At 45.5% G+C, this 27,979-nt stretch overlaps 3 protein-coding genes and 1 long non-coding RNA gene across 8 annotated transcripts in view; 1 reads left to right on the forward strand and 3 right to left on the reverse strand.

Moving 5' to 3' along the window:
* adgb (androglobin) overlaps positions 1–2,071 on the reverse strand; it is a 20,955-nt gene extending 18,884 nt beyond the window's left edge. The window contains exons 1-6 of one of the 4 annotated variants that reach the window (XM_037244087.1): positions 1,888–2,071; positions 1,592–1,711; positions 1,210–1,345; positions 1,034–1,132; positions 376–447; positions 60–239 (exon numbers count right to left, since the gene is read on the reverse strand). In XM_037244087.1, coding sequence (XP_037099982.1) covers positions 60–239; positions 376–447; positions 1,034–1,132; positions 1,210–1,345; positions 1,592–1,656 — 552 coding nt within the window. In that variant the 5' untranslated portion in view covers positions 1,657–1,711; positions 1,888–2,071. Of the gene's footprint in view, positions 1–59; positions 240–375; positions 448–1,033; positions 1,133–1,209; positions 1,346–1,591 lie in introns of all 4 variants that reach the window. The other 3 variants (XM_037244088.1, XM_037244089.1, XM_037244086.1) reach the window with 3 other exon arrangements.
* LOC119117674 overlaps positions 1–5,480 on the forward strand; it is an 18,948-nt gene extending 13,468 nt beyond the window's left edge. Inside the window, exon 4 of the long non-coding RNA XR_005096573.1 lies at positions 5,160–5,480. This is a non-coding gene — a long non-coding RNA (uncharacterized LOC119117674). The remainder of the gene's footprint in view (positions 1–5,159) is intronic.
* rab32a (RAB32a, member RAS oncogene family) lies at positions 4,250–12,226 on the reverse strand. The gene is made up of 3 exons (XM_037244094.1): positions 11,854–12,226; positions 7,332–7,609; positions 4,250–4,997 (listed from the first exon to the last, which is right to left on the reverse strand). Exons 1-3 carry the CDS (start codon positions 12,077–12,079, stop codon positions 4,848–4,850), a joined length of 654 nt encoding a protein of 217 aa, XP_037099989.1. The 5' UTR covers positions 12,080–12,226; the 3' UTR covers positions 4,250–4,847.
* A 449-nt stretch (positions 12,227–12,675) lies between these two features.
* Positions 12,676–27,588, reverse strand: grm1a (glutamate receptor, metabotropic 1a). 2 transcript variants are annotated; one of them, XM_037244091.1, is made up of 9 exons: positions 27,490–27,588; positions 26,317–27,129; positions 25,060–25,309; positions 19,238–19,473; positions 18,529–18,775; positions 18,105–18,273; positions 17,268–17,394; positions 16,252–17,188; positions 12,676–14,726 (listed from the first exon to the last, which is right to left on the reverse strand). In XM_037244091.1, exons 2-9 carry the CDS (start codon positions 27,023–27,025, stop codon positions 14,111–14,113), a joined length of 3,291 nt encoding a protein of 1,096 aa, XP_037099986.1. In that variant the 5' UTR covers positions 27,026–27,129; positions 27,490–27,588; the 3' UTR covers positions 12,676–14,110. The 2 variants fall into 2 exon arrangements, with proteins under 2 accessions (XP_037099986.1, XP_037099987.1); XM_037244092.1 differs by having other exon boundaries at positions 14,473–14,691.
* Between the last annotated feature and the right edge of the window lie 391 nt (positions 27,589–27,979).

Genomic DNA, 27,979 nt, shown 5'->3' on the forward strand with positions numbered 1-27,979 from the left:
ATCACGCAATTTTAATTGCGTCGGGGAGATCCCTACGGCATTTGGGATCCTTCACTCACCATCCAGAAGAGTCGAACCAGGTATTTCCCGTAGCAGTTGAAGAGCGGCACGTGGCCTTTCCCCGTCTTGCACAGCGAGTAGATGTGCTCCCAAGGTTTCCAGTCATGCTGCTCTGAAGCTTCAGGGTGGTGGAAGACTTTCCAAACGATGTAGATCTCACTGATCATCCACCTCATCAGCTTAGGGAGGGAAAGAGAGAACAATATGTCCATTTACAAACACTGGCAGTGAGTGAGTGTTTTTTTTTTTTTTTTAACTTGTCTCAACAGTGACTCATAAAGTATTTAAGATAATTGATGGCTCGTGTTTATTTACCTCACTGCCAAGTAGATGGTGGTTGGAGGTCACCAGGTCAAAGCTATGTGTGTTCTCAACAACTGTGGGCACCTAAATTAAAACACATGGGCGGAAATGAGTCCGTTCATACGACACGGAGTTGCGCCACAATCACAGCTTACCGTTTTCAAGCTAACACCAATGTGTGTCCTACTTAACACGGAGGGGGAGGGGCTTTGCCGGTCTAGCCTCTCCGTGATACTCCCCCGACTGCCAAACCTGCGATGAACATTCTACCAGCCACCTTAATAGACTCCAATGAATGTCTAATTAAATATTAACAGCTGTGTTAGCTAATGGCAACAGAGATCAACTGAGGGTCAAGGGTGGCTATGTTTAACGGGTGGGAGACGACCTCAACGCTTCCGTCGATAAAATAGGCTTTAGAAATCCCAGATGAAGAGAGACGGCATCGCGGAAAGCGATTGGCCTCGGCTCCCCGTCGCAGGGATTTAATTAAACTCTATTGACAGCGGTAGAGAAAAGGACGATTGCGATCTGGCAATGACTTATTCAAAGAGACGAAAAACTAGAAAGGCTTTAGGAATTTCGCAATACCAATGTAGGATGTGGAACTGAAATGTGTTGTAATTAAAACATCATGTGGGAGTGGCACTAGAAAGGTGTTTAGGTTTACCATGCTGCAGAGAAACTCTGTAGGGCGCCTCCAGTACTCCACATTCAAAGATGCCGGAAGGCTAATTTTCCCCTCTGGATCCTCAAAGAACAGCTGTAACTAAAAACAAAATGTACATACAATGCAGCTAATGTCATTATTTAATTAGTGTTCCGCTTAAGTGTAACAATCTTTACATTTGGAGGGGGAGGCTTCTTTGAATCTTCTGGTGCTTTTCCCGAGTCCCATTTCTCCCTGTCGACATCCCCGTCATTCCACTCGGGCCACACATCCTCCAGGCTATCCACGGATATGGTGGGTGCTGAACATACTCTGAAATTGGGAAAAGACATGAGTCAGACTTTTTTCTCCAGAGTCTGTCAGCAGTTTCTGTTTGCTCTCATTGGGTTAGTAAACTTGGTGAGGGAGTGAAATATTTGAAGGAAGGTTGCTACTTACAGTTCAACACCAAACTGCAAATGTATGAATTGACAGGAAAATAGACAAAAAACTCTCCTAAATATTATGCTTATGCTTAAATTTGTTAGTGTCTGCATTACAGAATAAAAACCAACTTACTCTACTGGCACGTCGGATATTTTGCTGGAAGTGGACTCCTTTTTCTTGAGCTGAGCTTTGGACATTATGTGTCAAGCAAATCCCCCGTCGTGATACGTCCTTCAAAATGGGCCTTTTACCCTGCAAAGTTGTTTAGACTAGCCAGTCATGATGAATTCTCTAAAGCCATAAGCTACAAATGACCGTCCTGTGGAGTAAATGAACCGAATGGACATTTTAAGCTAACACTCGTTTGAATATTGAGACTGGTGACAGGTGGCTAACGGTAGTTAAACGCAACGTGAGGCCAAACTCACTTTGTACGCTCGCCGACACTTTACTGGAAATGGACTCCTTATTTTTCATTTGTGGCGCTGGCATAACGTATAAAGATTTAATCGAACTTTAAAGTTGTGTTTATCTTCTGATGAGCTAGCATGCCATAGGTGTGTGCATTATCCTTTGCGGTCCAGCTCTGAATTGTTTCCCCGAATTGCCATGGTAACAAAGGCAGAGTCTTGAGTTTTACGTTTGTTGATGTTTACGGAAGTCTGGCTTTTTTAAAATGATGAACAAATAATTACATTAGAATAACAATGCTACTGACATTTTGCACAATTAATGTCTATTTTTAATTCGTTATATTTGACTGGCTATAATAATTAAAAATATTTTCACAATTGAGAATATTTTTCATTTAATTTTATTTTTCTGTTGAAAAAAACATTTAATATGTATTGCTACAGACAAAACGTTTCATATAACTAACAATGTTGTATTGTAAAAAATCCACTCCAAAGTAAAAACACATAAGATAAATACAATTTAATCTAGACAGCATGAGAACATTTAACAATACCGGCAGACAATATACATCAGTAAAAATGTTTATTCTCCTCGCCGTATTTTCACATATAATATAATTAGATGTACAAAACATGTTCATATTTTTTAATATCGGATATTAAACAATGCATGAGCGCTGAGTCATTTTATTATGCACATTGCGTATCAGATATATCCTTAGCTCCACTTTCAGCTTCCTAAAATACAAGTGTTTGTCTTTAAGTGTTCAAAACAATGTATGTACAGGACTGTCTCAGAAAATTTGAATATTGTGATAAAGTTCTTTATTTTCTGTAATACAATTAAAAAAACAAAAATGTCATACATTCTGGATTCATTACAAATCAACTGAAATATTGCAAGCCTTTTATTATTTTAATATTGCTGATTATGGCATACAGCTTAAGAAAACTCAAATATCCTATCTCAAAATATTAGAATATCATGAAAGAGTATACTAGTAGGGTATTCAATTAATCACTTGAATGGTCTGATTAACCCGAAACGCCTGCAAGGGTTTCCTGAGCCTTGAAAAACGCTCAGCTTGGTTCAGTAAACTAAATGACAAGTATGGGGAAGACTGCTGATCTGACTGCTGTCCAGAGGACCATCATTGACCTCCTCCATCAGGAGGGTAAGACACAAAAAGAAATTTCTCAAAGAGCAAGCTGTTCACAGAGTGCAGTTTCAAAGCACATCCACAAAAAGGCAATTGGAAGGGGGAAATGTGGCAGGAAACGCTGCACAACCAAGAGAGATGTCCGCAGCCTTGTGAAGAAGAGTCGCTTCCAGAATTTGGGGGAGCTTCAAAGACAGTGGACTGAAACTGGAGTCCAGGTATCAAAAGCCACTGTTCACAGACGTGTCCGGGAAATGGGCTACAATAGCCGTATTCCCATGGTCAAGCCACTTCTGAACTCAAGACAACGGAAGAAGCGTCTGACTTGGGCTATGGAAAAGAAGCACTGGACAGTTGCAGAGTGGTCCAAAGTCCTCTTTTCAGACGAAAGCATGTTTTGTATTTCATTTGGAAGTCAAGGCGCCAGAGTCTGGAGAAAGGTTGGAGAGGAGCAAAATCCAAGTTGCTTGAAATCCAGTGTGAAGTTCCCACAGTCAGCGATGGTTTGGGGAGCCATTTCAGCTGCTGGTGTTGGTCCACTGTGTTTCATCAAGTCCAGAGTAAATGCAGATTTTAGAGCACTACATGCTTCCGTCTGCTGAAAAGCTCTATGGAGATGATTTCATTTTCCAGCATGATCTGGCACCTGCCCACAGTGCCAAAACCACCAGTAAATGGTGTACTGACCATGGCATTACTGTCCTCGATTGGCCTGCCAATTCCCCTGACCTGAACCCCATTAGAGAATTTGTGGGTATTGTGAAGAAGAAGCTGAAAGACACCAGACCCAACAATGCAAATGAGCTAAAGGCCGCTATTGAAGCCTCCTGGGCATCCATAACACCTCAGCAATGCCACAGGCTGATTGCCTCCATGCCACGCCGCATTGGTTGCAGTAATCCGTGCAAAAGGATTCCCAACCAAGTACTGAGTGCATTAATGGACATTTTCAAATGTTTGATTTTGTTTTGCTGTTTTAAATCTTTTTTTTTTTTACTTGGTCTGAGGAAATATTCTAATTTTTTGAGATAGGATTTTTGAGTTTTCTTAAGCTGTAAGTCATAATCAGCAATATTAGAATAATAAAAGGTTTGCAACATTTCAGTTGATTTGTAATGAATCCAGAATGTATGACATTTTTGTTTTTTTAATTGCATTACAGAAAATAAAGAACTTTATCACAATATTCTAATTTTCTGAGACAGTCCTGTATATTGTTGGAGTGAGGATCTATTTATTCAATTGCATAGGCATTTTTTGGGCGGCAAATACAGCAAAATATGTCAGAACTGCTGTACAAATCACTTTTACAGCTATACAAACAGCACAATAACAGTGTTAATGCTTAACTGTGGCGCAGTAGTAAAATCGAATGCAGAGCGACATAAACAAGAGTGCAATGTAAAATACTTTAAAAAAAGGGCTTTATAGCCCTTCTGCGTACAGAGTGGAAAACACTCAAAACTGAAGTGATTCACACACAAACACAAACACAAATAAAAGGCAGCATGGCTCTGCCGGTTGTCTAACGTAATCATCATAATAATCAAAAAATAGCCCCAGCCCTTGTCGTCAGGTAAAGTCCAGAGCCAATGGATGAGCCAACTTCAAGTATTTAGAGGCTAGGATCAATTGTTAATGGTGGAATAAACAGTAAAGTGGTTTGAAGATAGAGACTCAGAAGCTATTTGGGGACCATCAAGATATCAAAAAAATTAAACCATTAAATCTCCTGGAGCTTTCCGAAAGCATTCCCGCCCCAGCTTGGGGGCAGCGTGGCGGAACTGTGTTCCCGTTAGTGTGCGCCGAGTGTTAGCAACAGCCCGGTTTGCTCTCCGCCGCCACAGTCTCCTGGTCCAGTTTGATGCGGTCTCCGTTGCTCTCCTCGTACGGCAAGCCCTTGTCATTGGCCAAGATGTTCTCCACCAGGAATTTGGCCGCCTCGTCCACATTGATATTGTCCTGCAGGAGGAGCAAAGCGTGGATGGTCATTTGTACGTTTTGATTGTACACAGTTGGGTGGGCAACAGCTGGCAAATGATTTTCTCAGGCAGCCTGAGGCCAACTGAAACAAAGTGAAAACAGACATTTTGTTTTTGCCCTTCACGCTGCAGCTGGAAAGAGGCAAATCTAAAAAATCAACTCCTATCAATGCATGTTTAATGTGCTGATTATTAATCGCATGAACACCTGTGTCCTGTTGTTAATTTATTGATTGCCAATGTACTTCACATCAAATCCAGTGTAACCAGAATACTGAAACTATCCATTACTTGTTGTATGTTTACTGTGTGTCTACTGCTTGTGCCTTATTGTGTGTTTATTATTTATTGTCTATTATATATCTGTATGTTGTCCATAATGTAAGGATATCTGGCCAATATCTGATACTTATGGAAAACCGGGCCCCCTATCAAAAGCTTTAAATAGCTTGCTTGGGGTGACCTTTCATGCATCCGACTGTGTAATAGTGTTTGTTGTATCATGTTGTATGTCTTGGATATAGCGTGAACAAAAAAAATGAATAAAAAATAAAAATATTAATGGTCTTCCCCCTGCCAATGCACAGCACTGTGCATCTTTACAAAACAAAACAAAAACACAAGTTATAGTTCACATCGACAAGTCAATCATTGTTTATGAATGAAAACTTGTGACTCGAGTCCAATCTGCTGTTCAAAGCTCACAGTCGTGATCAATGCGAGGCATGTGACTCTGGTCATATGATCGACATTTTTATATTTTATTTTTGCATGGGAGAAGCAGAACAACCTCCTGACTGAAGTAGTTCTCTCACTTCCCCTCATGACAAGCAGCGGATGAACGTAGCGCCGTTAAGATGCAAGCGATTGGTCGCCGTGTCACGCATAAAGACTAATGGGCACGTCACGCTAACGTCCCCCCAAGTCACATGATGCCGAGTTATGTGTGGGCAAGACGAGGAAGTGGCGGGACGCTCAACCAGTACTGTGGCTTTTATTATTGTTGTGTAATTTGTTGTTTTGTTGCATGTTGCCGCCATTTAGTTTTTACATATTTGTTCCATTAAATTGTATGAATTTATTCCTTGCAGCCTATTGTCTTCATTTCATAGCATTTCTCTAGGCTGCACTACTTTCAGTATATTTTTGATTTTTTTTTTTACTAAGATGTGACATCATGACCCCAACACTGCAACAGAATTATCTCTCAGATGACCTATAACCCTGTTAGCCGCTCCCCTCAATTGCTGTCATGTGATATCACAGCAGCCTAGGCAGGCTCACAACATCTTGAAGTAGTTTAAAAAACGGCTGTGCTGAACAAAAGCAGGTTTCGTAACAGGCATGATTGCAGCATACGGAAAGACGAAGCGGCCTCGGCTTCCCCTGTGCGAGGTCTTGTTTCCCATGAGGGGGAAGTGCACCCGTTATGTTAGCGACCGCATAAAACACAGCTGAAAACATTTTAACATGTAAAATGGGTGTGTCTACTTTGTATACAGTGAAAAAATACAAAACTGTCCTATAAAACACGTTTCAAGCCGTCAACTTGCAATGCGGCATCTTGCTAGCTGGTGACAACTAGCTAGGCTAGGCAAGGCTAGGCTAGGCTAAGATTCAACTATATAACATCATCATCATCGGTTTAAAGTCCGCTTTTCAGGCGCTGCTGGGTTGGACTGGATTCTCAATATGGCTTTCTTCCACCGGGGACGGTCCATGGCCATCTCGTGGTTGAGAGTCCTATACTGAGAAACTTTTTGGAGCAAAACCTTTTACAGCCGGATGCCCTTCCTGACACCAACCCAAGGGGAAATTGATTTTCTGTAGGGGTTGACTCCCTTAGCCCATTCCTCTCCCGAGGAGCCCACTGGGCAGTAGTACTATTTAACCCATAGTTGGGGGCTGGTTCGTGGGCACCGGGGCGTGTGCACACACCGGTGGGCCTGCGTGCCGCACGTCTAGGGGCCAAACCTCCTCCGAGTTCCTTGTAGTTTAGCCTGGGTCCGTGTTGTACCCAGTTACCATGTGTTGCCGCGTGGAGGCACTACATAGGGCTTGCTGTTAGAGAGGCTATGTACTGGCAGGGAGAGACTTACGCACTCGGCTCTCCCGTTCGCATACTGCTAGCCAGCGGTGAGGGTTGACAGTGAGATGTGACATGCACTGGGCACTCCACCAACACTCCACCAACACACTAGACGCATCATAACAACCCGACTTGGTCTTATGAAGTCAGACACATATTCAACTATATAACAACAGATTGTTTTCAGACTGTTTTCTGAGCGCATAGAAAAGAAATATGCCTCACCTTGGCCGATGTCTCGAACCAGCCCAGGAAGCCCGTCTCCTTGCAGAAATTGTCCATCAGCGTCGTGTTGTTATATCCCTCTATCTTCTGGTCGCACTTGTTGGCCAGCAGTACTGAGGGGATGGGGCTGCCGTTGGCCAGCTTCACCTTGCTGTCCAAGTCGTGCTTCCACTTGGACACGGCCTCGAACGTGGAGCCCCTGGTCACGTCGAAAACCACAAAGGCCCCCACCGCCTCCTTGTAGTACACCCGCGTCATGTTTCCAAAGCGTTCCTGACCTGGAATTCAGAAGAATGTTGAGGAACTGCACTGAAAAGTCTTCAAACCCTCAGCCCCAAAAACCATGACCCACTTTCCTCCCTATGCCAGAGGCCTAATCCGTGCAGAGAAGTAATCTGCCTTCATAATAAGCCTTTTCTCTCCACAAGGGCTGTCTGTGAGAACATCTGAGGTGATACATCACAATGGAATTAACACGAGCAAATGGGGTGACTCAAAGGACTGCTGCTAAAATGTTGAACGGAAAAGTTTTTTAGGTACACTTCTTTTTTCTACTAGTGCAGTGGGCCTGTAAATTTACTTTACACTCGAGTTCCGCTTGGGTGCAGGTATTTAGTGGCCATGCCGATGAGTGGATGAAGTGACGTGACGCAGATCCGAGTGTTTGGCAGTGAATCCACTGTGGGGGCCTAAAGGCCTGACGCTAATTGCTCATAATTGGCAGGCTAATTTTACTTCATGCAACCTCAAGTAAATGCACAAGAGACACGACAGTGGCGGAAAGACCTGATAGATTCCATTTCCAGATCTTGTAAGGCAGCAAATGGACAGAACGTGATTTCAAATCAAGCAACAAATTGGGCCTTCAAATGCCCCACCCACCATTACTGGAACAAGAAGAAAAATACTTGCACCAAATCAGTATATTTAGTTGAAGTCAGAATTATAAAAGTAACAGTAACTCAATACGTGGAACAGCAATGGAAGCCTGCTTTGATTTTGTGACATGCAGTCGTTAACGCTTGGTCGATATCCGAGCGAGGCCACATGCCAGTGGGAGCGTCCTCCTCCTCCTCCTCCTCCTCCTCCTCCTGGCAACGTCTCAGAAGACTCGCATCGAGCCATTTTATTGACAGGCTAGCGTAAGCGCACGAGCGCTGGCCGTACGGGCTAATGACTTAGGTGACGTATTGACGTAGCTCAAGTCACAAACGTTTCATCACGACAAAGTACATCAAGCATGACCTCTTGTCATGTTCCTACACGATAATGCTTTTATTTCAATAATAAATCAAATCTATCCATCCATGTTGGCCACCATTCAACTTTCTCAACAGCCAAAACAGCTCTACCGAATAAATAAAGTTAGATCAGCTAAAAAACGCTAACGCGTGTCACATGCTGCTAACCCAATTAGCACAGGAATGGACTGTGTGAGCGTGTAAGCGCCGTGCACACACACGACATCAGACAACAAATGACATATACAGCCGGCCCGCATGTCGCCGACATCATTAATACTAACGGGGAGTTATTTTTCGTGCGTGGGAGAAAGCGAGACGATGTCATCATTATCTATAGTTGCTCTACGCTGGTATGCGTTGCCATTGAGTGGGTGTGCATGTTGCCATGGAAACTGTCCAAGCCAGACGCGGCCGTATAGCAACAGCAGCAGCAGCAGCAGCAGTAGTAGTAGTAGTAGTAGTACATCCCTCGGATACCTCCAAACAATAGTCCAGTCATGGGTGGTGCAATTGCTACCCGGACCTTCAGTTAAGACTAACTTCATCTTAATACCACAACCCCTGAAAAAAATGTACTGTGACTATCTACAGTCACATAATAAAGGTTGTAGTCACGGAGGTAGTTGTGGGCACATGACCACGATGTGATCTTACTGCAGATTAGCAGAGCCTTGAGCAACGGCCCGCCAACAGCCAACACGCTCTTGCTCCACGCTTACCTTCAGTTGACCTAGCATAATATGAGGAATTCCAGTGATAACACTCAGTGTACACCAGAGATGAGATGAAGGGCAAATTTAGGACTAGGATTTGAAGCTACAATAAGTAACGATTTGGTCCTAAAAGGACACAGCTTCTAAATAATTGATGCTTGTAATCTGTCATTTCCATGGCAACTGTGAATCGCCTACTTCAGCGCTCAGGCTAGAATCCGGACGGACAATCCAAAACGCCTCTCGTCGTGTTCTGCTTGACTAATAATACAGTTCAGAATTGTGTTAGCGTCATCGTCTAGCACAGGGGTGGGCAAACTACGGCCCGCGGGCCACATCCGGCCCACGGGACCGTTTAATCCGGCCCGCCAACCCTGAATTAATTGTATTATTAAACTTTTTTTTTTGTCATTTTGCCTGCAATGACTGCGTTTCCCCAGTAGATGGGGAACCGCTCGCCTGCGCATTTACTACCGGAAGCCGTGTCAGAAAGCTCGGTGCACACTCACAAGTGCGTGTACGACGTACACTGTACGTACTCAGTAGTACGGACATGGCGCACTCGCGCTCTATTTGTATCAGTCCCGAATTTAGAGCGTGTGCTGTGACGACAGCATTCTTGTAATTCGCTCGCTGAGCTTTCAGATACAGTTTGACGCTAAAGCCACCCACAAACCTTCCCCTGGAATCCTTCCATTAAAATGAGTGGCCGAAGAAAAGAAGTGAGTGCCGAATGTTAAAAGAGTGGCCAATTTGGCTCGACGTACGCGACGTGACGTTCAGCCACATCAACCCGTCACAGATCGAGGTAAACGGATCTCTCCTAAGAATTGCCACAACAAATTTTACTCCAGACTATGATGTACTAGCAAAAAAGGGAGACCAACAACACTGTTCCCACTGAAAATGAAGGGGAGGCTCTCAAGTTTGTTGTAAAAAAATGCATTTTGAATATGATTTGTACACATAGCAGGGATTGAAACTAGCGACCATTCTCATTTTCAAACAATGCAGGATGCTCAAGGACATTGATGCACCACCTTTTTGCGACTAATCTTAACCTGTAAAGTTCTTAAGGCTTACTTTAAGGAAGTGTTCCCCGTTTCCTCACCTCTGTTACCAGGTGTTTGGGAGTTAAAACTCTGCTCTGATGTTCAGATACCCCTCACCGTGTTGCCGTTTTGATTACTTTATTTGGATGTATGCTTTCACCGATTCTTCAAGATGATATATTTGGTCAGAATGTTTGCTGTTTGATGTGATCTCATAAGATAAACATTTTTCATTAATCTGACCTGCAGGCACTGAAGTGATGGAGACTGTTATTCATAATAATAGTGTCGTATTTTATGAGAATCACTGATAGCAGTTTTTTAGTGATTTTTTTTTTTAAATGCTGTTAATAAATGCATTTGTTTTCAAAAAACTTGTTTGGAATATCCATGCTTTACTACCTACTAAAGGCCAAAATCTTTTATGCAATGACCTTTACAGGTCGCTTATATTACTTCACACAAACACTACGTCCATCTGCTCCTGGTTCGGCCCTCCGGTCCAAATTTAGAACCCAGTTCGGCCCGCGAGTCAAAAAGTTTGCCCACCCCTGGTCTAGCATCAGTGTTAATAGTATTGTTGGCGATTTTTTGAATTGACGCTAACAGGTGCACCATTTTGTCTGCCGTGACCTTGCGAGAAGCAATTCCATCCACGCAAGACTATCAATTGAGGGTGTAAGGGGGCTTGACATTTCGAGGCTTCAGGCTGATGACTATCATTCCTTCCAACGTGAAAAGACCATCAACACAGAGTCCATCATTATAGTCATTAAGAAAAAGAACACGGTGACATAAGCAACACAACAAATTTTATAAGACGACAGACAGTTCTTGAATGGTGAAAGGTTGAACCACATTTTTTTTTGCTAGCAGGCTACTTACAGCCCACAAGATCAAAGTACTGGATTGCAATTTACAGAATAGCTCACAAAATTGATATCATGCTGTATTTCAAATCATATTTAGCAGGTCACAAACAAACACATGACTCACAATCACGTCATGTATGTCAAATTGATTGATTAGCTAGTTGATTAAAAGCTATCATCATGGAGCATCTTGTGAAAGGAGAACACATGCTTGAATGTGTAATATTGTGTAAAATGTTAAATACAACGGAGCTCCGATCCATCCTCACAATTTGCTCACAGATGACATCAGCATTTATACAGCTTCTGATTGGTCAATCAGAGCAACATTTGCTTCAACTGCCAAAGCACATCACTAGAGATTTGCATACATCAAATACATTTAATAATTTTGCTTCTCTGGTGAGAGAAATGTATATTGGTGGTTTCTGTTGTGGAACAGATCAATAATCAATATTTTGGGCAGAAAAGGAGGATGAGTCCGAAATGTGCTTTGGGCCCCACAAAGGTGGGCAGGCTCTTGTGGTTGAGTGGATAATAATAACAACGTGACTTACATTCCTCTGACAATTATGAGCTGCCATGAACATTGAAAGGAAAACTGTCAGGATATTTAGAAATCATTTTGCCGTGTGCGTTACCTGCAATGTCCCAAAGCTGCAGCCGGACGAGCGTCTTGCTGTCCCAATTGAGGACCTTGAGAGCGAAGTCCACACCGATGGTGGCTCGGTAGTGCTGGGAGAAGAGCTGGTGCACGTACCGCTTGATGATGCTCGTCTTGCCCACGCCCAATTCCCCGATCACCAGCACTTTGAACAAGTACTCCTTGCACTCCGACACCGAACCGCCGGCCATGCTCGCCTGCATCAACGACAGTCCTACGCTTGAGCTAAACTTTTATTGGAATCTGTGTGTGCCTGGGTGTATGTGCGTGGTTTTGCGTGTGTGTGTCATGAGTTCGTCCTCGCGCACGAGAGGGGGGAAAAGAAAAGTGGGCTGTCACGGACCGGGCTGGTCCACAAAGCAAAAAATTAGTTCTTTTTCCTCCTCCTCTTTCTCCTCCCGAGAAGGCGTCACATGACCCGGAAGTGTCAAAAAACGTTTTTGCTGTCACAAAACTTTTTTTCCCTTTATGCAACCATCCGTAGGACAGTTCATTTAAGTACACACAACACAACAAAAATATGAATTTACAAACACAATACCGGTCACTTTTGAGGTTTTCAAGACACAGTTATTGCCCACTGCATCAGAGCTGTTCCTAATAATTTGACCCGACGGGCGTTCATCAAAATAAAGCGGCGGCGCTCAGATGTTGTAGTATTGTTTGATAGAGTAAATGTTAAATATAAGGTGACAAAAATATAAAATATGTTAAATGAATATCACTCATTACTCGTGTAAATGTTTCGTTGCAGCTCTCAATACATACATGCAGCAAATATTAAATAAAATGTCCGATGAGTTTTCCATAGAAACCTTTTTTTATTATTGTACAACCTTATCCAACGTGTCCAAAACATAAAGGCCTAGCTCATCCGAGCGTTGTTCAACACGGTGCTATACCCTGTTTCTCCTTTCTCGACATAAAAACCATCACTAGCATAAACTTGAAAACATTTGGAAATACAATACACTGGCACCATGTACTGTATAATCTTATAATTAATGCGCATTCTTATTGATAAAAGTAGAAGAAACTTAAGGTGGGAATAAATATCTCATTACAAGAAGCAACTAGTCATTGCAGGTACTTTTACTCAAAGGATACAAGTTAGCTTAAAAGTTCAAAAAGCAATGGCATAAACTTTGATTTCTTTTTTGTTTAAGACTATGGACATTCTAAATATAGAAACATGTATCTGTATTACAAACATACCACCTGTGTGGAAAAAAACAAGTATTACAAATACGAGTACTGTGTTAGTGTGTATGTTTTTTTTGCCTTCTTATGACAACACAGCTGAAAAGAAAACTATAGCCACGTGTCGAAAGCAAAATTACGCTGTAACAATCCGCATTGGCACGTCTTATGTCCACCTACAGCGCACAGAAAGAGGCTCGTGGTTGTCTTGACGCCAATCACACCTTGCAAGACGCAGAAAAACAAGCAGCTTACTGCACTTCTTAAAAAAAAATCAGTTCTTGGTATATTTAAATGAGGTCGGATGTGATAGCTAAAGTGAATTAAAAAAAGGCAAAATAAAATGCACATTTGGACTGTCTTGTGCTTATTTAAGCTTTTTTTAGTAGTGTAGGTTACTGTTTTTGTTTAGCAATGATTGACTATATTTACAGTAGGGTGCAAAAGTCTGAGGTCACCGCTAGTTGAGATAATGTTAATTTCTTGTCCATGTGAATAAATAAAAGCCACACCTTAAATGGACGTCTCATTTGTGGAAAAAAAAAGTGTCTTCATTAGGGCGTCTTCAAACTATCATGCATGTTGGGGGAGGTGACCCAATACTTTTGCACAGTACCTTACGGGAATTTGGCATGACAAGTTGAAGAGTTTTGGCACTGTTGTTGTTTGCTAACAGCCCTTCAGACATGGGCTGTGTTTGGATTCATTCATTCATTCATTCATTCATTCATTCATTCATTCATTCATTCATTCATTCACTCAGTAATCATGTCAGTATATATAAATAATATAACTGCCCAAGAACAGTTCAGTTGCATTTAAGTTTTAAGCACTGTATACTGTGTGTTTGAGGTACAGAACTACTTGTTTAGTGCACTACAAAGTGATTCCGAACACAGCCATGTTCTTCTATGTGTGTTTTTAATGTACACCTAATGACAAGACACAAGCAAGCAAAATGGCGGCGGTAATAAACAAAGAAGTAGGAGGAATCAAAGCTTGCCAAATGTGCACCATTTCTTTTTTTTTTGCTCTCACAGTGTCGAGGAGCTGTGTGCAAAGTCTCGGAGGGCTTGGGCGGTGTAGTGGGCCCCCCCCAGAATAGACTCCATGGAGGGGGACCCCGGAGCGGAATCCTCGGAACACACCGAGTCTCTGAAGGGGGACGGCGGGGACAGGGCCGGGGTGTCGTCCAGGGCCAACTTGTGCCCCTCTGCCCCCTCCTGCTTGGCATCATACATGTAATCGTGCAAAAGGTCCAGCCGCTCATCTAGGGGGGCCCCTTCCTGGAGGGGCGTCGCCAAGGGGAGCTCCGTGAAGATCAAGGAATCGCCGGCGGGGGGAACTGGGGCATGTGAGCGGTGCGTTTCCACTAAGGGAGCGTGACTGGGGTGGTGCTTGTTGTCGCCGGGCGGGGCAGACGGCGGCGGCTCGCGCGGGGGCGGGCGGGGGTCTGTGCCAAGGTCGCGGGCGGCGGGGGGCTGACAACTGTGGGGGTCGGGGGTGTTAGTTAGGGGTCGGATGACCGCCGTCTGATTCAGGCCGGCTTCCTGTTTCCTCACATGCACAGACAGTCTGTGCCACACATTGCCCCCGCTCGGAGGGTGTCTTGCACCTGATTCAGACCATGACACAGACTTGCCGTTAGAACTACAAACGAGACAAAGACTCAAGTTACCATCTCGGGGAGGGGAAACAAGGCGGCCGCTCCAGAAAAGCAACAAAACAACATGACTGACATTTGCTAGCTTCCGTGACTCATAATGTTTGCGCACAGCATTATGATCGCCCCGTTGTCAACTTCTGTACTCATGAGATGAGTTCGATTTTAGTTCTTTCTTTTAATTGGTAATAGAAAATCTATAAGTGAAAAGGTGACTGATTCATTTTTGTTTTCATCTCAAGATACACAACTCACCTATTACATTTATAGTGCATTTAAAGTTCATTCAGAAATGCCGTTTCAATTTAATCAGAGCCAAATACAAACTGAAACATTAAAATCTGTGATAAGATAAATAAACATTTGTTTAGTTTTTCTAATTACCAATTGAAAACGGAAAGAGCAATGACACCCGCACTTAATGAGTCGGCTAAAATGGATGCACTGTCGACGAGCGCTGCCTAGGAGGGAGTTAGTGCACAAATGTTGGAAGGCTGACACGCACGCTGTGATTAGTCAGTCAGGGTCGTTCATGCTGTGATAAGTAAAATATGAGCTTCATTTGTGGTCCATGGGAAGCACCAGGGGGCGCTGTCTCCTTGTAGGGCCACATCACAATATGCCAACTTCTCGCATGTTGTGAAGTCATTGTGTCCCGCCAGACCATGGGACTCAAACATGTGGCACGGGGGGCCATGTGCAGCCCACGGGATGATACTTAGTGGGCCCTTACTTAGTCTCAAACTTTATTGCAAGTGCAGTGCTTGATTCGTTTCTTAAGTAAGGGTTGTGAAAAACATCACAAAAGCCCAACGCCAAAGCAAAATGTCCAGCATTAGTTCTTTGCTAGGTTACCACTAGCTAACAAGCTAACTAGCTGGTAGCAAATAGCTATGAAACAGCCGCCAGTGCAGCGCTCAGAAGGTGAGACACATTTGCCGACAGGCTGCTTATTTAAGAGCGTTAGAGGAAGACGGCATACTGTAGCAGCCGAGGTGAGAGACAACATGGAAACGTTAACTCCGCCCAGTTTCTTACTTCACAAAAGTATCCTTGTGTCACTGCTGTAAATCTCAAGAGAGTGAATCTTAAGCCATCTAAATCTCTAGTTGACGTGAGCAATTTGTATTACTGTAAATCCTTTAAAAACCTCAGTTACAGAGTTCAAATCCAGCTAAACTTAGCATCAATGTCTTATCGATTAGCTTGTTTTTCCTAAAATTTTGATTAGCATAGAACAACACTGGAAAGTATAGTAGACAATTTGAAATCATGAACGCTCAAAGGATGCATTTAGGGAGGCACAAATATAGCGTATATTTGAGTGTTCATCGTGACGGTGGCGCCTTGAGATACAAGTTTAATTCATTCCGAAACCACACGCAACACAAATCATCTTTTCCCATTGAAATGAATACAAATGCTATTAATCCGTTCCAGCCCTACTTCATAAACAAAAAAACATCTCAAGGCACCACTGTACTTGGAATAACAACTCAAGAGCGTACTCACTTGGCATTGCCAGATACGGCCTTCTTCCTGCGGAATATGTTGAAGAAGCTGTTGGTCCCGCATGCCGCGGCCGACTTGCCGTCCCCGACGTGCATTCGCACCACGTCGGATGTGGTGAAGGCGCTTCGGACGTTCCTCTCGGGCTTGGCGATGATAATGTACATCTTGGGCGTGAACATGCAGCCCAGCGCCACAGTGACGCTGAGGCTGACCGAGAAGGAGGTGGTGATGATTTTGTAGTTGGAGCCAAAGTAGATGGGCACGAAAGCCAGCCAGATGATGCAGGTGGTGTACATGGTGAAGGCGATGTATTTGGCCTCGTTGAAATTGGCCGGCACGTTGCGCGTCTTGAAGGCGTAGTAGGTGCAGCTCATGATGAGCAGGCCATTGTAGCCCAACGGCGCCACCATGCCCAAGTTGCTGGTATTGCAGATAAGGTAGACCTCACGGATACTGGGGTACGACTTGACCGGTTCGGGCGGTTCCAGGATGATGAGGGTGACCTCCAAGGTGAGCTGGACGCTGATCAACATGAAGGCGATGATGACCTGCGCCCAGGCGCTCATGAAACGCGGCTTGCGGGTGCAGATCTTCTTCTTGCTGCCCGCCAGGATGCGAGCGATGCGGTTGGTTTTGGTCACCAGCGCCGAGTAACACATGGCTGACGACAGGCCCACCAGGAGGCGCTGCAGGTAGCAGGAGGCGACGGTGGGCCGGGCGATCAGTGTGAAGGGGCAGATGTAACCCAAGAAGATGCCCGCCAGGATGATGTAGCACAGCTCTCGGCTGGAGGATTTCACCACAGGGGTGTCGCGGTACTGGATGAAGATGAAGGTGACGAAGGAGGTGATAAGGATGCCCACACAGGAGAATGCCACCGCCACCATGGATTCCACATCAGCCCAGTCCAGATATTTCAGAGGCAACGGTTGGCAGCCTGGAAAGCAAAACGGGCCGGTTATGAGGAGTCTCCAACCCCAAAATTGGAGCTAAGTCGCGGTTTTGCATCTTTTTACCCGCCAAGTCGTCGGCAGGCCACCATCCCAGATCGCAAGCCTTGCAGGTGAACTCATCTAGGACGATCTCGTTCTCCTTACACGTGGTGCAGATCCAGCAGCAGCTCACTTCGCCCTTCCTGATCACCTGCGAGTACACAAACGAGCCGCTCGCGTCACCTCGTCCCAATTCATCAACTTGACGAATGTTGCTACGGCGTTTATAGGACAAGGACGTCTGCTTTTTTTTTTTTTTTGGATTCGGCACCCGCGCCGGCTGTTAGCGGCAGCGCTGTGATATGGAAAGCAGGGTGATAAGTGGGTCAGGATACAAAGTGAGGAGAGGATGCATCCTCCCTCAGGGTAACTTAGTGTAAATTTTACTCAAAACAATCAGCTCCAGATGAGCAAAATCAGGGCATGTCCCAAAACTAGTAAAGGACGCGAGTGTTTAAATAAAGATGATTCTTCGGATAGAACGGCTACAGCAGCAGATGAAGCCATATTGAGTTTAGTTTTAGTTTGAGTATATATTTTTTCCACTAATGGAAAAAAAGTGTTGTTTATTCAACTGGAAGATTATCAGATTTCTATTTGAGGAAACAGATTGGCGTGACACCAACTACCCAACAAATGGGCAAGCGTGTCCTTGGACAAAGAGAAACAAGCAGTGTCACTTTAACAGCCAAGGAGGCTTTGGATGATTACCAAAGAGAACAAAAGCGGTGACTCACTACTGCCCAAAAAAAAAAAAAAAAGCATCAAGCAGTGACAAAGGTGCCAATTGAAACACGGGTGGAGGATTATGTACGGTAGAGAAACGAAGTTAATTTAAAAAAAAAAATTCATGGCTCATACCTTGATTTGACCTTTGGAGCAGGGGTCACTGCACACCGAGCGCACCATATCACTGCTGTTCATCCACAGCTTGTTGTCGTCGATACTCAGGACGCCTTCGTGCCAGGAGCCCACGTTGATGTAATCGTAGCGCCCGTCCTCCACGTTCTGCAGATTCATAATGTCGTACCTGGAAGGTCCACAACACCAGGTTAGCCAAATTTTTTATTTCACTTTCTGAAGCCACGAGACAAACTGGCTGACAAAAGAATGATACGCTGGAGCCTTTTGACTGTTAAACGCTATCCGTTCGACTAAAGCCAGATGAAAGTGGATGATGCGCCGTATCTGTTCCGGTCCAAACCAATTACATCATTCCCTTGCTCAATATTTTCTGTATGAGCGTAATAAATACCAGGGTCCATTTAACGCTCTGATGATTTACCGTCCGGGGGTATCTCCGTTCTGGTCAAAGTAGATGTCCTCGCCGGAGACGCCCCTGAAGGAGGTCTTGAGCAGGTAGTCGAGAAGTTTGCTGCCGTCGATGGGGTCCATGGCCTCGCACAGCCCAGTCTGGCCCGGGCACATCTCCCGATGCATGTCGTGGAGACCGTGCGCCATGGCGTAGATGGCGTTGATGACAAAGCCCATTTTGCTGTCCTGGACGTAGTTTTCTTGCAGGCTCTCGTTTCCTGTTTAAAGACGAGGTGGAGTGTTCAGATGGTTTGGGATTGTTTTGAAATAAAATATAGTGGGGACGTGCCTCTGTGGTACAGATTTGGTATTGAGAAGAAATATGCCGTGAATATGCAAAAACACAAAAAACAAATTGTGGTTGTCTTTTGTGTCCCCATGCAAAATGATTTCAGTGTGATCAAATTGTGTCTTTAGTGTCCACGCATCAGTCAAACTTGAGTGCTCACAGAGTGAAGACCACAAGTGTGTGAAATAATGTACTTACCACCTTGAAGGTCTAAAAATATAAACGAGAAAGTACATGAAGGTTTTGCTCCATGAAATCAATTTGATAAGATTTGACAAAAATACCAACATTTACTGTGGTCACCTTTTCGGAGCAAGAGAGAAAGAAAACAGATTTTTTTTTTCTTTGGATTGGGTTGATACAAGAAGAACGCAAAATGGCTTCCACTCACCGGCGCAGACTTTCTTGTAGTTCTTGTTCTCCTGAGGATGTCCGGGCAGACGACACTGGAAGCGGTACTGCCAGAACTCGGCAAACCAAGGGTTTCTGGTGTTGGTGTCCAGACGGAGTTTCAGGTAGTAGTCGTCGAAGGTCGTGACCACGGCCGACTGCAGCTTCATGGTGATGCCTCCCTTGGCTTCCTGCTCGAAGCCTTCCACCACCTCGTCGCGGTCGGCCCACCCGTCGCTGCATTGAGACAGAGCGAGATGTTGAGCCAGCACAAAAATGATTCTGTAAAACCCCACTTGGAAAAAAAAAATGGAAACAAACGATGAACCCTGTACCTCACTTCTGGCCCAATGTCAACTAGGATGAACACCAGCTGCAGCTCACATGTTGGATGGACGGATTGACATATGGATGGATGGATGATGAATGGATGATCTTAAGACAAAGGCACTTTTGTTAAAAAATAAAAAACATCAGCACTTCAAGCACTGATAGCTGGAATATATCCCAGCAGGCGGTCGCTGGGCGTTTCCATGACAACAACGAGGCGCTCCAAAACGCTGCAAGTATTCAAAGCACCCTCCTTGTAACCCCGTCCCAATTTTTTTCTTATTTAAAAAAAAAAAAAAAACACAACTCCATCGGGATTACCTTGAATTGAAGAGCGGCAACTGTCAATTCAAAAATAGACAAGAGCGCGGCCGCCGGTGTGACTGTCGGCTTTCCAGTCCTGGAGCCAAACTAACAAGCTTGTTTGGACATGCGCTTAAGAAAAACAGAGGACACGGGTGAACAAAAGACAAACAAGCACTCCGAACTCTGCTCGTTCTTCCTCAGCCGTGGTGGGACGCGGCCTTAATACGTACCTGCGCCGGCCGCTGACATCGGCACGCCAATTAGAGATGACTCACAGTGGAAGCAATTATCTCTCACACACACGTGTGTGTGTGTGCGTGTGTGTATGTGTGTGTGTGTGTGTGCGTGTGTGTTTGTATAGGTCAGACCTTGCTAGCCATAATTAGCGTCCATCAAAGGAGAGAAGAGACACAATCAAATGCGAGACGATACGAGCCGATTGATGGAGCGTGATTGGAGATTGCTTTTTTTAGGAGCACTGGAGAAACAGTGAGGGGAGGGGGGGAGCGAGTCTGCATTGCACAAATAATTCACGAGGCACTGGAGACATAAATGTGTTCCCTGGCAAAAAAAAAAAAAAATACATCTTCTCACTTTGCTCTCTGAGGATGGTTCTGAACTCTATGTGGCGCGGAAGCAGAAACTCATCACTTCTTTTCGGACCACCATGGGAGGGGGGGGGCATCTATTGTGTGACAAAAACTAATTTTACCAAACCGCATTATCAAGGGGCCCAGTACGATATAATATGGGTCGGAAATTCCTGAGGAGCAACTTTTTACCTCGATTGGAGCGAAGTACAATCTGCGAGTACCTTTGGCAAGTCTGAGAGTGAACATGATCCAGTCCGTTTACTGTCCCCACTTATCAATGCGATCGATGGGCTGGACTAGCGTGATAAATAAGCGTCGTCTCCACGGAGGCTTGGCGAGCGCGGATTGTGAAGCCATTAAGTGCGCTCTGAGACATTTACAATGACGCCGTAATGGCCCCTATCACTCTTTCCAAAGAAGCGAGCTTCTTGGATTTGAAGGTTCCCTATTGTGATCACAAGTGGAAGGAAAATCATTCCATTCATGACATAGCTTCCCGGCTCTCGGTCTACTTTCAGTCGGCATGCACGTTTGTATATTTATGAAGCCATGAATTAATTGACAGGGAAGAGATTTAATCACATGCACTCTATCCCCCTGGAGGACCAATAGGATGAGTTAGTTTAAAACGAGTATTTGGTGAGGAAGGGAGGGATGGGAGGGGGAGTCGTGGATGTCTCTCCTAGCTTTAAACCCTACTTTGAAACCCTAACCCTAGTATGAAACCCTGGTTTGAAACCCTAACCCTACCATACGTAAGAGTTAAAATAAAAGTTCAGGTAGTTAATGGAAAAACTTTTTTTTAAATGTCAACTGAGGATAGCGCTGGGGCAAAGATTTATTCAGGGCATGGCCTTTAATTACTTAAATGCTAATACAATTTGAACTAAGGGCAAGTCTTTGCGCTTGAATTAATTTAGAAATCTGCTTATAGGCCTCTGGACCTGCTGTTTTTGTTAGCAAAGGGGTATTTTGATTTGACATGTATTTGTGTTGCAGTTTGAGGAAATGCAACAACCGCACGTGGCGCTATTTTAAAACGAGGCGTCGATGGCTCGAGAGGGTGCTGGCGATATCCTCACTATTGTTAATTCAGCGTGTCGTAACTATTCAGACAGCAGGATCATGTCAGCGCCGTACTTCCGAGCGGCTGCCATTGAAACAACAAAAGGTTTGTTTTTGTTTCCCACACATCAGCCATATTCTTGTGGCGCTGCTGACAGACTGAGTGACAGATCCGCAGCCAGACGAACCCACCAACCCTCTGTCATGAGCCTAAACAACATCGCCATGGCGACGGCGGCGCCAACACAGCTCAGAAAGCAGCTTTTATTCTAGTGTACACAAAATAAAAGAATGCTAAGAAAATAATGGTTATGGAACGGGAAGGCTAAAGAGGTACAACAAGAAAATTCCAAGAAGAATGGTTTGGAAAGTGATCTCATGTGCGCTCAAATTAGTGTTACATGTGGAAAAGCAGCTTATGCAAATGATAATAAGCGCCTCGGAGCGGGCATTAGAAGGGAGAGCGGCGACCGGGTTTGACACCACCCCGCCACTCAGAAGAACGAGCCAGAGGGATGACGAGAAAAGACAACGAATGCTGATCGACTCTTTCGGAGGCCGAGCGGGGAGAGAAGAAGGTGTCTGGTGTTGCTTGCCAATGTGCTGAGATAATTGAGTAGGTGGCAAATGAATATTTAAGAATAGTGCGCCGGGAGGAAGGACTCATCGCACATTAGCGAGCGCCAAACTACGTGGGATATTTGGTGTTAATCGTGCAGTTGAAAAAAAAACAAAAAAAAAACAAAGGGAAAAACAGCACAGTACAAACTGCTAAATAAAAAGTTATACTAAAAACAGACAGGATGGTAAAACTGATTTTTTGATACAGAAAAGTCAAGCCAATCTTTGTGTAAAGAGGACTTAGTATTGAGCCCTGTGGAACACCGCTAGCTTTCTACCGTAATGCCAGACAATTGTGACAATAATGTATTTGCAGCCTGGTGATCCTGAAAGGGGGATCCTTCCATCTGTGCTCCCTTCTCAAGGTTTCTCATTTTTCCCCTGGTAGTTTTTTTTTTTAGTTTTTCCTTGCTCTTTTGGGAGCTTAAGATCAGGGGATGCTTTGAGAATAATTGTCAATTTGTTTGTCTATGTGAAGCCCTTTGAGGCTGCTTGTGATTTAGGGCTATACAAATAAACTTGACTTGACTTGACATGTAGAGTATATTGTAAAACTATGTGGCCAAGGTTTAGTGGAAGACAGCCAGTATGTGCCTACAAAAATTAAAAAAGGACAGAAAATAAAGGGAAATAAATAAACAAATAAATAATAAAAATTAAATACAATTACCAGGGTTCGCTATAGGTGATTTGCTATGCTATATATAAAGAAAACACCGACAGAAAAAAATGAAAGAACGCAAACAAAGCAAAAAGAACACAAAAGACACAAGTTGTTATACAAGGTTCTTCTTTGCCAGTCTGTTCTATTTGTTAAGTTATATAATGAAGGTCAATGGCCATGTGTGCTCTGCCAATTAGAGTGTCAGGATATAGAAAGCATGTCATCACTTTGGTTACAGAAATTCGATGGCCCAAAGGCTTTTATGCTGCAAGGGGGGGGGGAACTACTATTATAACCATAATGAGCCAAGCAGGTGTTCATTCAGCATCATTTATCACATCAGCTGCAAGCGCGTCCTTCAACATAGCACAGATTGTATTGTTGTGATCTGAAATGAACCTCCATCATACAGCAGAACCCATCCAGAAAATCTGATTACAAAAAACTATGAGCGCTAACCACTAGTTGGCCAAACCGACTATCATCATCATCGGCATCACAGTCTTGAAAGACCATAGATTTCTTGTGTCTGGAGGTTAGGTGCTCTTTGCACAGCGTCTGCTGTGGCTGGTGAGTCCTCTCCAGTGCGCAAGAAGCCTGGGCAAGTTTTATGGAAGCCTTGAGTTTCCCAGGCATCAGGGCTTCCCTCTCGGCCTTCCTGTTGTCATCCAAAGGAACGGTGAACCGATACATTTGGCATCAGGTTGGCTGCAGGAGTTGCCAGAACGATGCTTTTTTTAAAGCATGAGTCTGCCTAACGGAGTCCGAGCCGGGTTTCCTGTCGGGGTTTGCTCCCTTAGCCTTTTCGTTCCAGATGATACGCACAAGGCAGCGGGGGTGCTATTTCCCCCATAGCTGGGACAGTGGTTAGCGGGCGCCAGGACATCCACGCGCCTAGGGGCCCACTGTTGCTCCCCCGATCGATCCCCTGCAATTTGGCCTGGAGCCGTGAGGCACCCAGTTACCATGTGTGGCCACGAGGAGGCATGCAGAAGTCTTGACGGTGGAGAGGCTATGTACCGGCTGAGGAGACTTACGCACTCGGCTCCTCTTTTCGCCCCCAGAAACAGGGGGCTAGCCGGCGGCAGTAGCTGAAAGCAGAAGGTAGCAAGCAGGAAGAAGCATGCAACATGCACTAACTACGAGCACTACTACTCCAACACCACTGCACTTCGCATCACAACGCCCTGTGTGCAAGCACACACACACACCGACTATACTGTTTATTATTTTAAATCACAGAGCCAAACTTTTGTGTGAAAAAAGACAAGAGATACTCAGGAGGAAAGTGGACGCAAAGTGTGGTGCTGAGAGCAGTCTGCGGGTCGGGCGGCCAAAGCGTGTGGGTCGAGCACCTGGCACACCTGGCTCTCGTCTGACGAGCAGCCTGGCGCCCGGCGGCCAAAACAAAAGCTCTCCAAAAAACATTTTCACAAAGCGTATTCAACAGCCTGCTTCTTTTTTGCTCAGGCAAAATTTGAATGTGTCCCACCGGCAATAAAAAAGGAGGACCATTTTTTCTCCTCGACTCGGGTCGTAACCGCTTTGTGACCACAAGCTCCTGAGATATGATCACAGCAGCCAACTTGGCGGGTATGGCATCCATTTTGTTTATGAGCGAATGAGAAACTGAAGAACCAGAAGAGCATACAGCTCATCATGTGAATTGGCTCAGACCGCCTCTTTTCCTGTGACCCAGAAGCGCGCATATCGGCATCCGTGGAGACCATCCACAAAAAGCTAAACTATAGACCTACTTTCCCACCCCATCGCCGATGGATGTGGGGAAAAAAAAAAAAGAATCCGGGAAAAGAAACTCATAACCCGAGAGAGTCTTCACTATGGATAATTTAAAAGCTGCATTGGAAAAGAATGAGTGCCATCCCCAAGCCAGCAACTTAAACATACGGGAATGAATTAAATATTAGTTGTACAACATAAACAGAGAAACAGGACAGCATCCATCTCTCCCTTTTCTTTTTCAATCCGCCTCCTTCTGGATATATTCTCAAAAAGAGGTTCTTATAGATGAAGTCGTCACAACTTATGCAATATTTGTCCCAAAAATACTGTACTTAAAAGTTCATAAAAAACATTAACATAAATGGTCCAAACATCGACCCTTGTGGAACACCACATTATGTCTTTCCGATGCTATTCCTACACCGCTCCTTCTTTGTTGCCCTGGCGACGCGTGCATCAGTAGCACAGCATAATCCATCCGCCATCTACAGCGAAAGTTACCTGCCGATCAGAAGGAACTCGTCGTACACCCCCAAGCGTCGCATGGCCATGAGAAGGCTGCGGACGGTCATGCCCTCGCAGAAGCACACCACCACGCGCGCTTTGGGCAGCCTCTCACGCAGTTTCCTCAAGAGGCGGTCAAACTGCTTCTCGCCGGCGTTGCTGTAGATCTTGTCCGAGTGGGCAATGCACAAGCCCTCCTGGGAGGCCAGCTCCTTGAAGGCCTCCATGCCGCTCTCGCCGTAGTTCCCTGTGGAAGCCAAGAACACATTAGGCCTGTGTTGATTTTGGGAAAATTTAGTGTGAATTTCAGTGGTAATTTTTCATTCACCATGAATCTTCCTGATAGTTGATGAAGGAAATGTAATGAAATGCCCGTCCCTAATTAGAATGAATACATGCCCGCCCCCTTCTAAAAAGGCCTCCGGCTCAGTGTTGTTAGCTCGGGCTTGATCCTGCGATAATGAGTGTCGGGGATTTTCGCCACTGTAATCAAAGGCAAGGCGGGCTGTGGCTGCTCTGTGGCACCAAGCGCATCCCAATCAAGAAACCCAGCAAAGCTGTTTTTTTCTCTTTTTTTTTCCGTTCGTTTAAATCTTCTACATCCGCGTGGACTGCCGTGTCTGGATTGACCACAAAGCTGGAGCGCTGGATTATTACAAACGCACGTATCCAATTGAGCGTGCGTGTTGTCGCATGGCGAAATTAACGGGACAAATACGGCGGATGAAAAACAATGTTGAGGTTTTTGCGCTTAAGATGTTTTCAGTAGCCTCATATGAGCCTCCCACGGCGACATGGCAATATTTACGGGTGATTATCTGGCGGGCACATTAGCGGACAGCCTGGGCGAGTACATCAGCATCCGCGCAGGTACTTGGCTTGCATTTTTCACAGCCAGCCTTGACTGTTGCCACGGCAACCAAGCTGCTTTTATAATTTCCCAGAGAAAACCTTCATTATTGACGACAGGCATAAAACTGAACTGTGATTATTTCCCATAAATGTTTTTTTAATGATTGTCTCGTTTTCTGAAAGACACAATGTTCTTTAATGAGTATGTTTAACCTGCTAGTTGTAATGTGCCACTTAACGAGACCAGGGAAAATGTCACGTGTCTGTGAGCATCTGACAGTTCCTGGACCTTGATCACATCAAGACCTTGTATAGGACTCCATGTGGATTACTTCTAGAGTTTGGATTTGAAATGTATGGTTTGTGACATCAGTCCTGGAGTCACCGGACGGACGGGCTCACCTTCGGTGTGCACGGCAGACACGTAGGTCCAGTTGTAGCGCTGCACAATGTCCAGCATGGCTCGGGCCTGGAGCACGTCGGAGGGCACCACCCTCAGGAAGTACTTGAAGAGCGTTTTGTCGCTCAGGTCGATGCTGGTCGCCGAGTAGGCGATCTGCGGGATGTTGAAGAGCTGCAGCAGGTTCTGCACCTGGATGGCCACTGAGCTGGAGCCCGGCCCGATCACGCCGGCGATAGGCTTCTTGGTGGGCGGCGGCTGGCTGGAGTGGGAGTGGCCGTCCACGCACCATTTGGAGCCGCCGTCCTTGTCGTCGCGAATGGAAATGAGCGAGTCACGGATGAACTCGATGCTCTGCTCCAGAGCCACGGAAGAGTGCCAGCAGGAGTCCCGGATCTCGCAGCCCAGGCTGATGTTGGGCAGCAGCTGGTGGTCGGCGTTGATGCGGTCCAGTGTGTGGAACATGGCCTCCACCCGCTGGATGCCGTACTGCTCGCGGACGTCGCCGCACTTGCGCTCGGCCACCTTCTCCGCCGAGGGCTGGTGGTGCACGGAGAAGAGGGCGCCGATGATGACGTCGCCGTCCATACGGGCCACCGAGCGGGAGACGCCGCGAGGCACGGCGGCCCGCTCGTGGATGCCGGCGGCGTGGCAAGGCGCGGGAAGGCGGGACAGTAAGGCGGGGAGTAGGAGCAGCGCGAGGGGGGCCATCTTTAGCGGGGCTGTGCCGAGGGGGGGCACATAGCAGCCGCGGTCACGTCGCCGTTTATCCCAGCCACCTGCGTACGGCGTGCCAGCACCTCGCGTATGCGCATCTAGACAGGAAGTAGAAAGTTGCACAGGTTCGATAACTTGTAGCCTACATTAATAATTAAAGGCGTCTAAGTCGAGATTCTAAGATGATTTTCACCATTATCAGACACGAGGTTATTTGGAATAAAGCATGAAACAAGTCACACTGTGCGCCGTGCATTTGGAATGGAAGGCGTGGACTCTTCCATTGAGCCTCAAGGCGCATTCCAGCACTGTGGACAGCACAAGCAGGAAAAGAACGTCCGTGGAATTGTCACGCCGCATCTCGTCGGTAGTCTATCACTAAGCGGCCCTTTCATCCGCGTGCATGTAACCTGAATGCAGTCTAGGTTGAAATGGGACTAAAGGGCGTCTAAACTTACCTGAATCCTCGAGACATGCCGCGTGCCTCCTTCGCTCGTCTTCTTGAGCGCGTGTGGCTCTCGCGCGCTCGTCTTCTCGCGCTCTCTCTCTCACCCTCACTCCCTCCCGCTCTCACACTATAGCTCTCTCTCTTTTAACCATCTGCAGCTCTCTCTATCTCTCCCTCCCTCCCCTCTCTCTCTCTTTCTCTCTCGCTCTCTCATTCTCTCACCACGCCAGTTTTATACCATCGCGCTAGTTTCACTCTCTTGCACCACGGCGCCCCCCTCTGTCTCTCTCGCAACTCTCTCTTACTCCCTGTTACTCTCTCTCTCTCTCTCTCTCTCTCTCTCTCTCTCTCTCTCTCTCTCTCTCTCTCTCTCTCTCTCTCTCTCTCTCTCTCTCTCTCTCTCCATCCATCGGTCTCTCTTTAACACATCACACTCTCCGACCCTCCCTTGCTCTTCCGCTGTCTCTCTCCATCTCTGTCTTCTTTCTCCACAGAGGTCT

The sequence above is a fragment of the Syngnathus acus genome, chromosome 24 (genome assembly GCF_901709675.1).
Source record: "Syngnathus acus chromosome 24, fSynAcu1.2, whole genome shotgun sequence".
NCBI classification, from domain to species: Eukaryota; Metazoa; Chordata; class Actinopteri; order Syngnathiformes; family Syngnathidae; genus Syngnathus; species Syngnathus acus.

What these genes read in the sequence shown, in the direction of transcription:
- rab32a (XM_037244094.1), bottom strand. Translation starts at nt 12,079, where the DNA reads ATGCAGGCGAGCATGGCCGGCGGTTCGGTGTCGGAGTGCAAGGAGTAC. An exon ending in GCAGCTTTGGGACATTGCAG is followed by an intron (nt 7,610 to 11,853) that starts GTAACGCACACG and finishes TCTGAATTCCAG; the next exon opens with GTCAGGAACGCTTTGGAAAC. An exon ending in GGTTCGAGACATCGGCCAAG is followed by an intron (nt 4,998 to 7,331) that starts GTGAGGCATATT and finishes CTCCTCCTGCAG; the next exon opens with GACAATATCAATGTGGACGA.
- grm1a (XM_037244091.1), bottom strand. Translation starts at nt 27,025, where the DNA reads ATGGCCCCCCTCGCGCTGCTCCTACTCCCCGCCTTACTGTCCCGCCTT. An exon ending in AACGGAGATACCCCCGGACG is followed by an intron (nt 18,274 to 18,528) that starts GTAAATCATCAG and finishes TGGACCTTCCAG; the next exon opens with GTACGACATTATGAATCTGC. An exon ending in GCCTGCCGACGACTTGGCGG is followed by an intron (nt 17,189 to 17,267) that starts GTAAAAAGATGC and finishes TTTGCTTTCCAG; the next exon opens with GCTGCCAACCGTTGCCTCTG.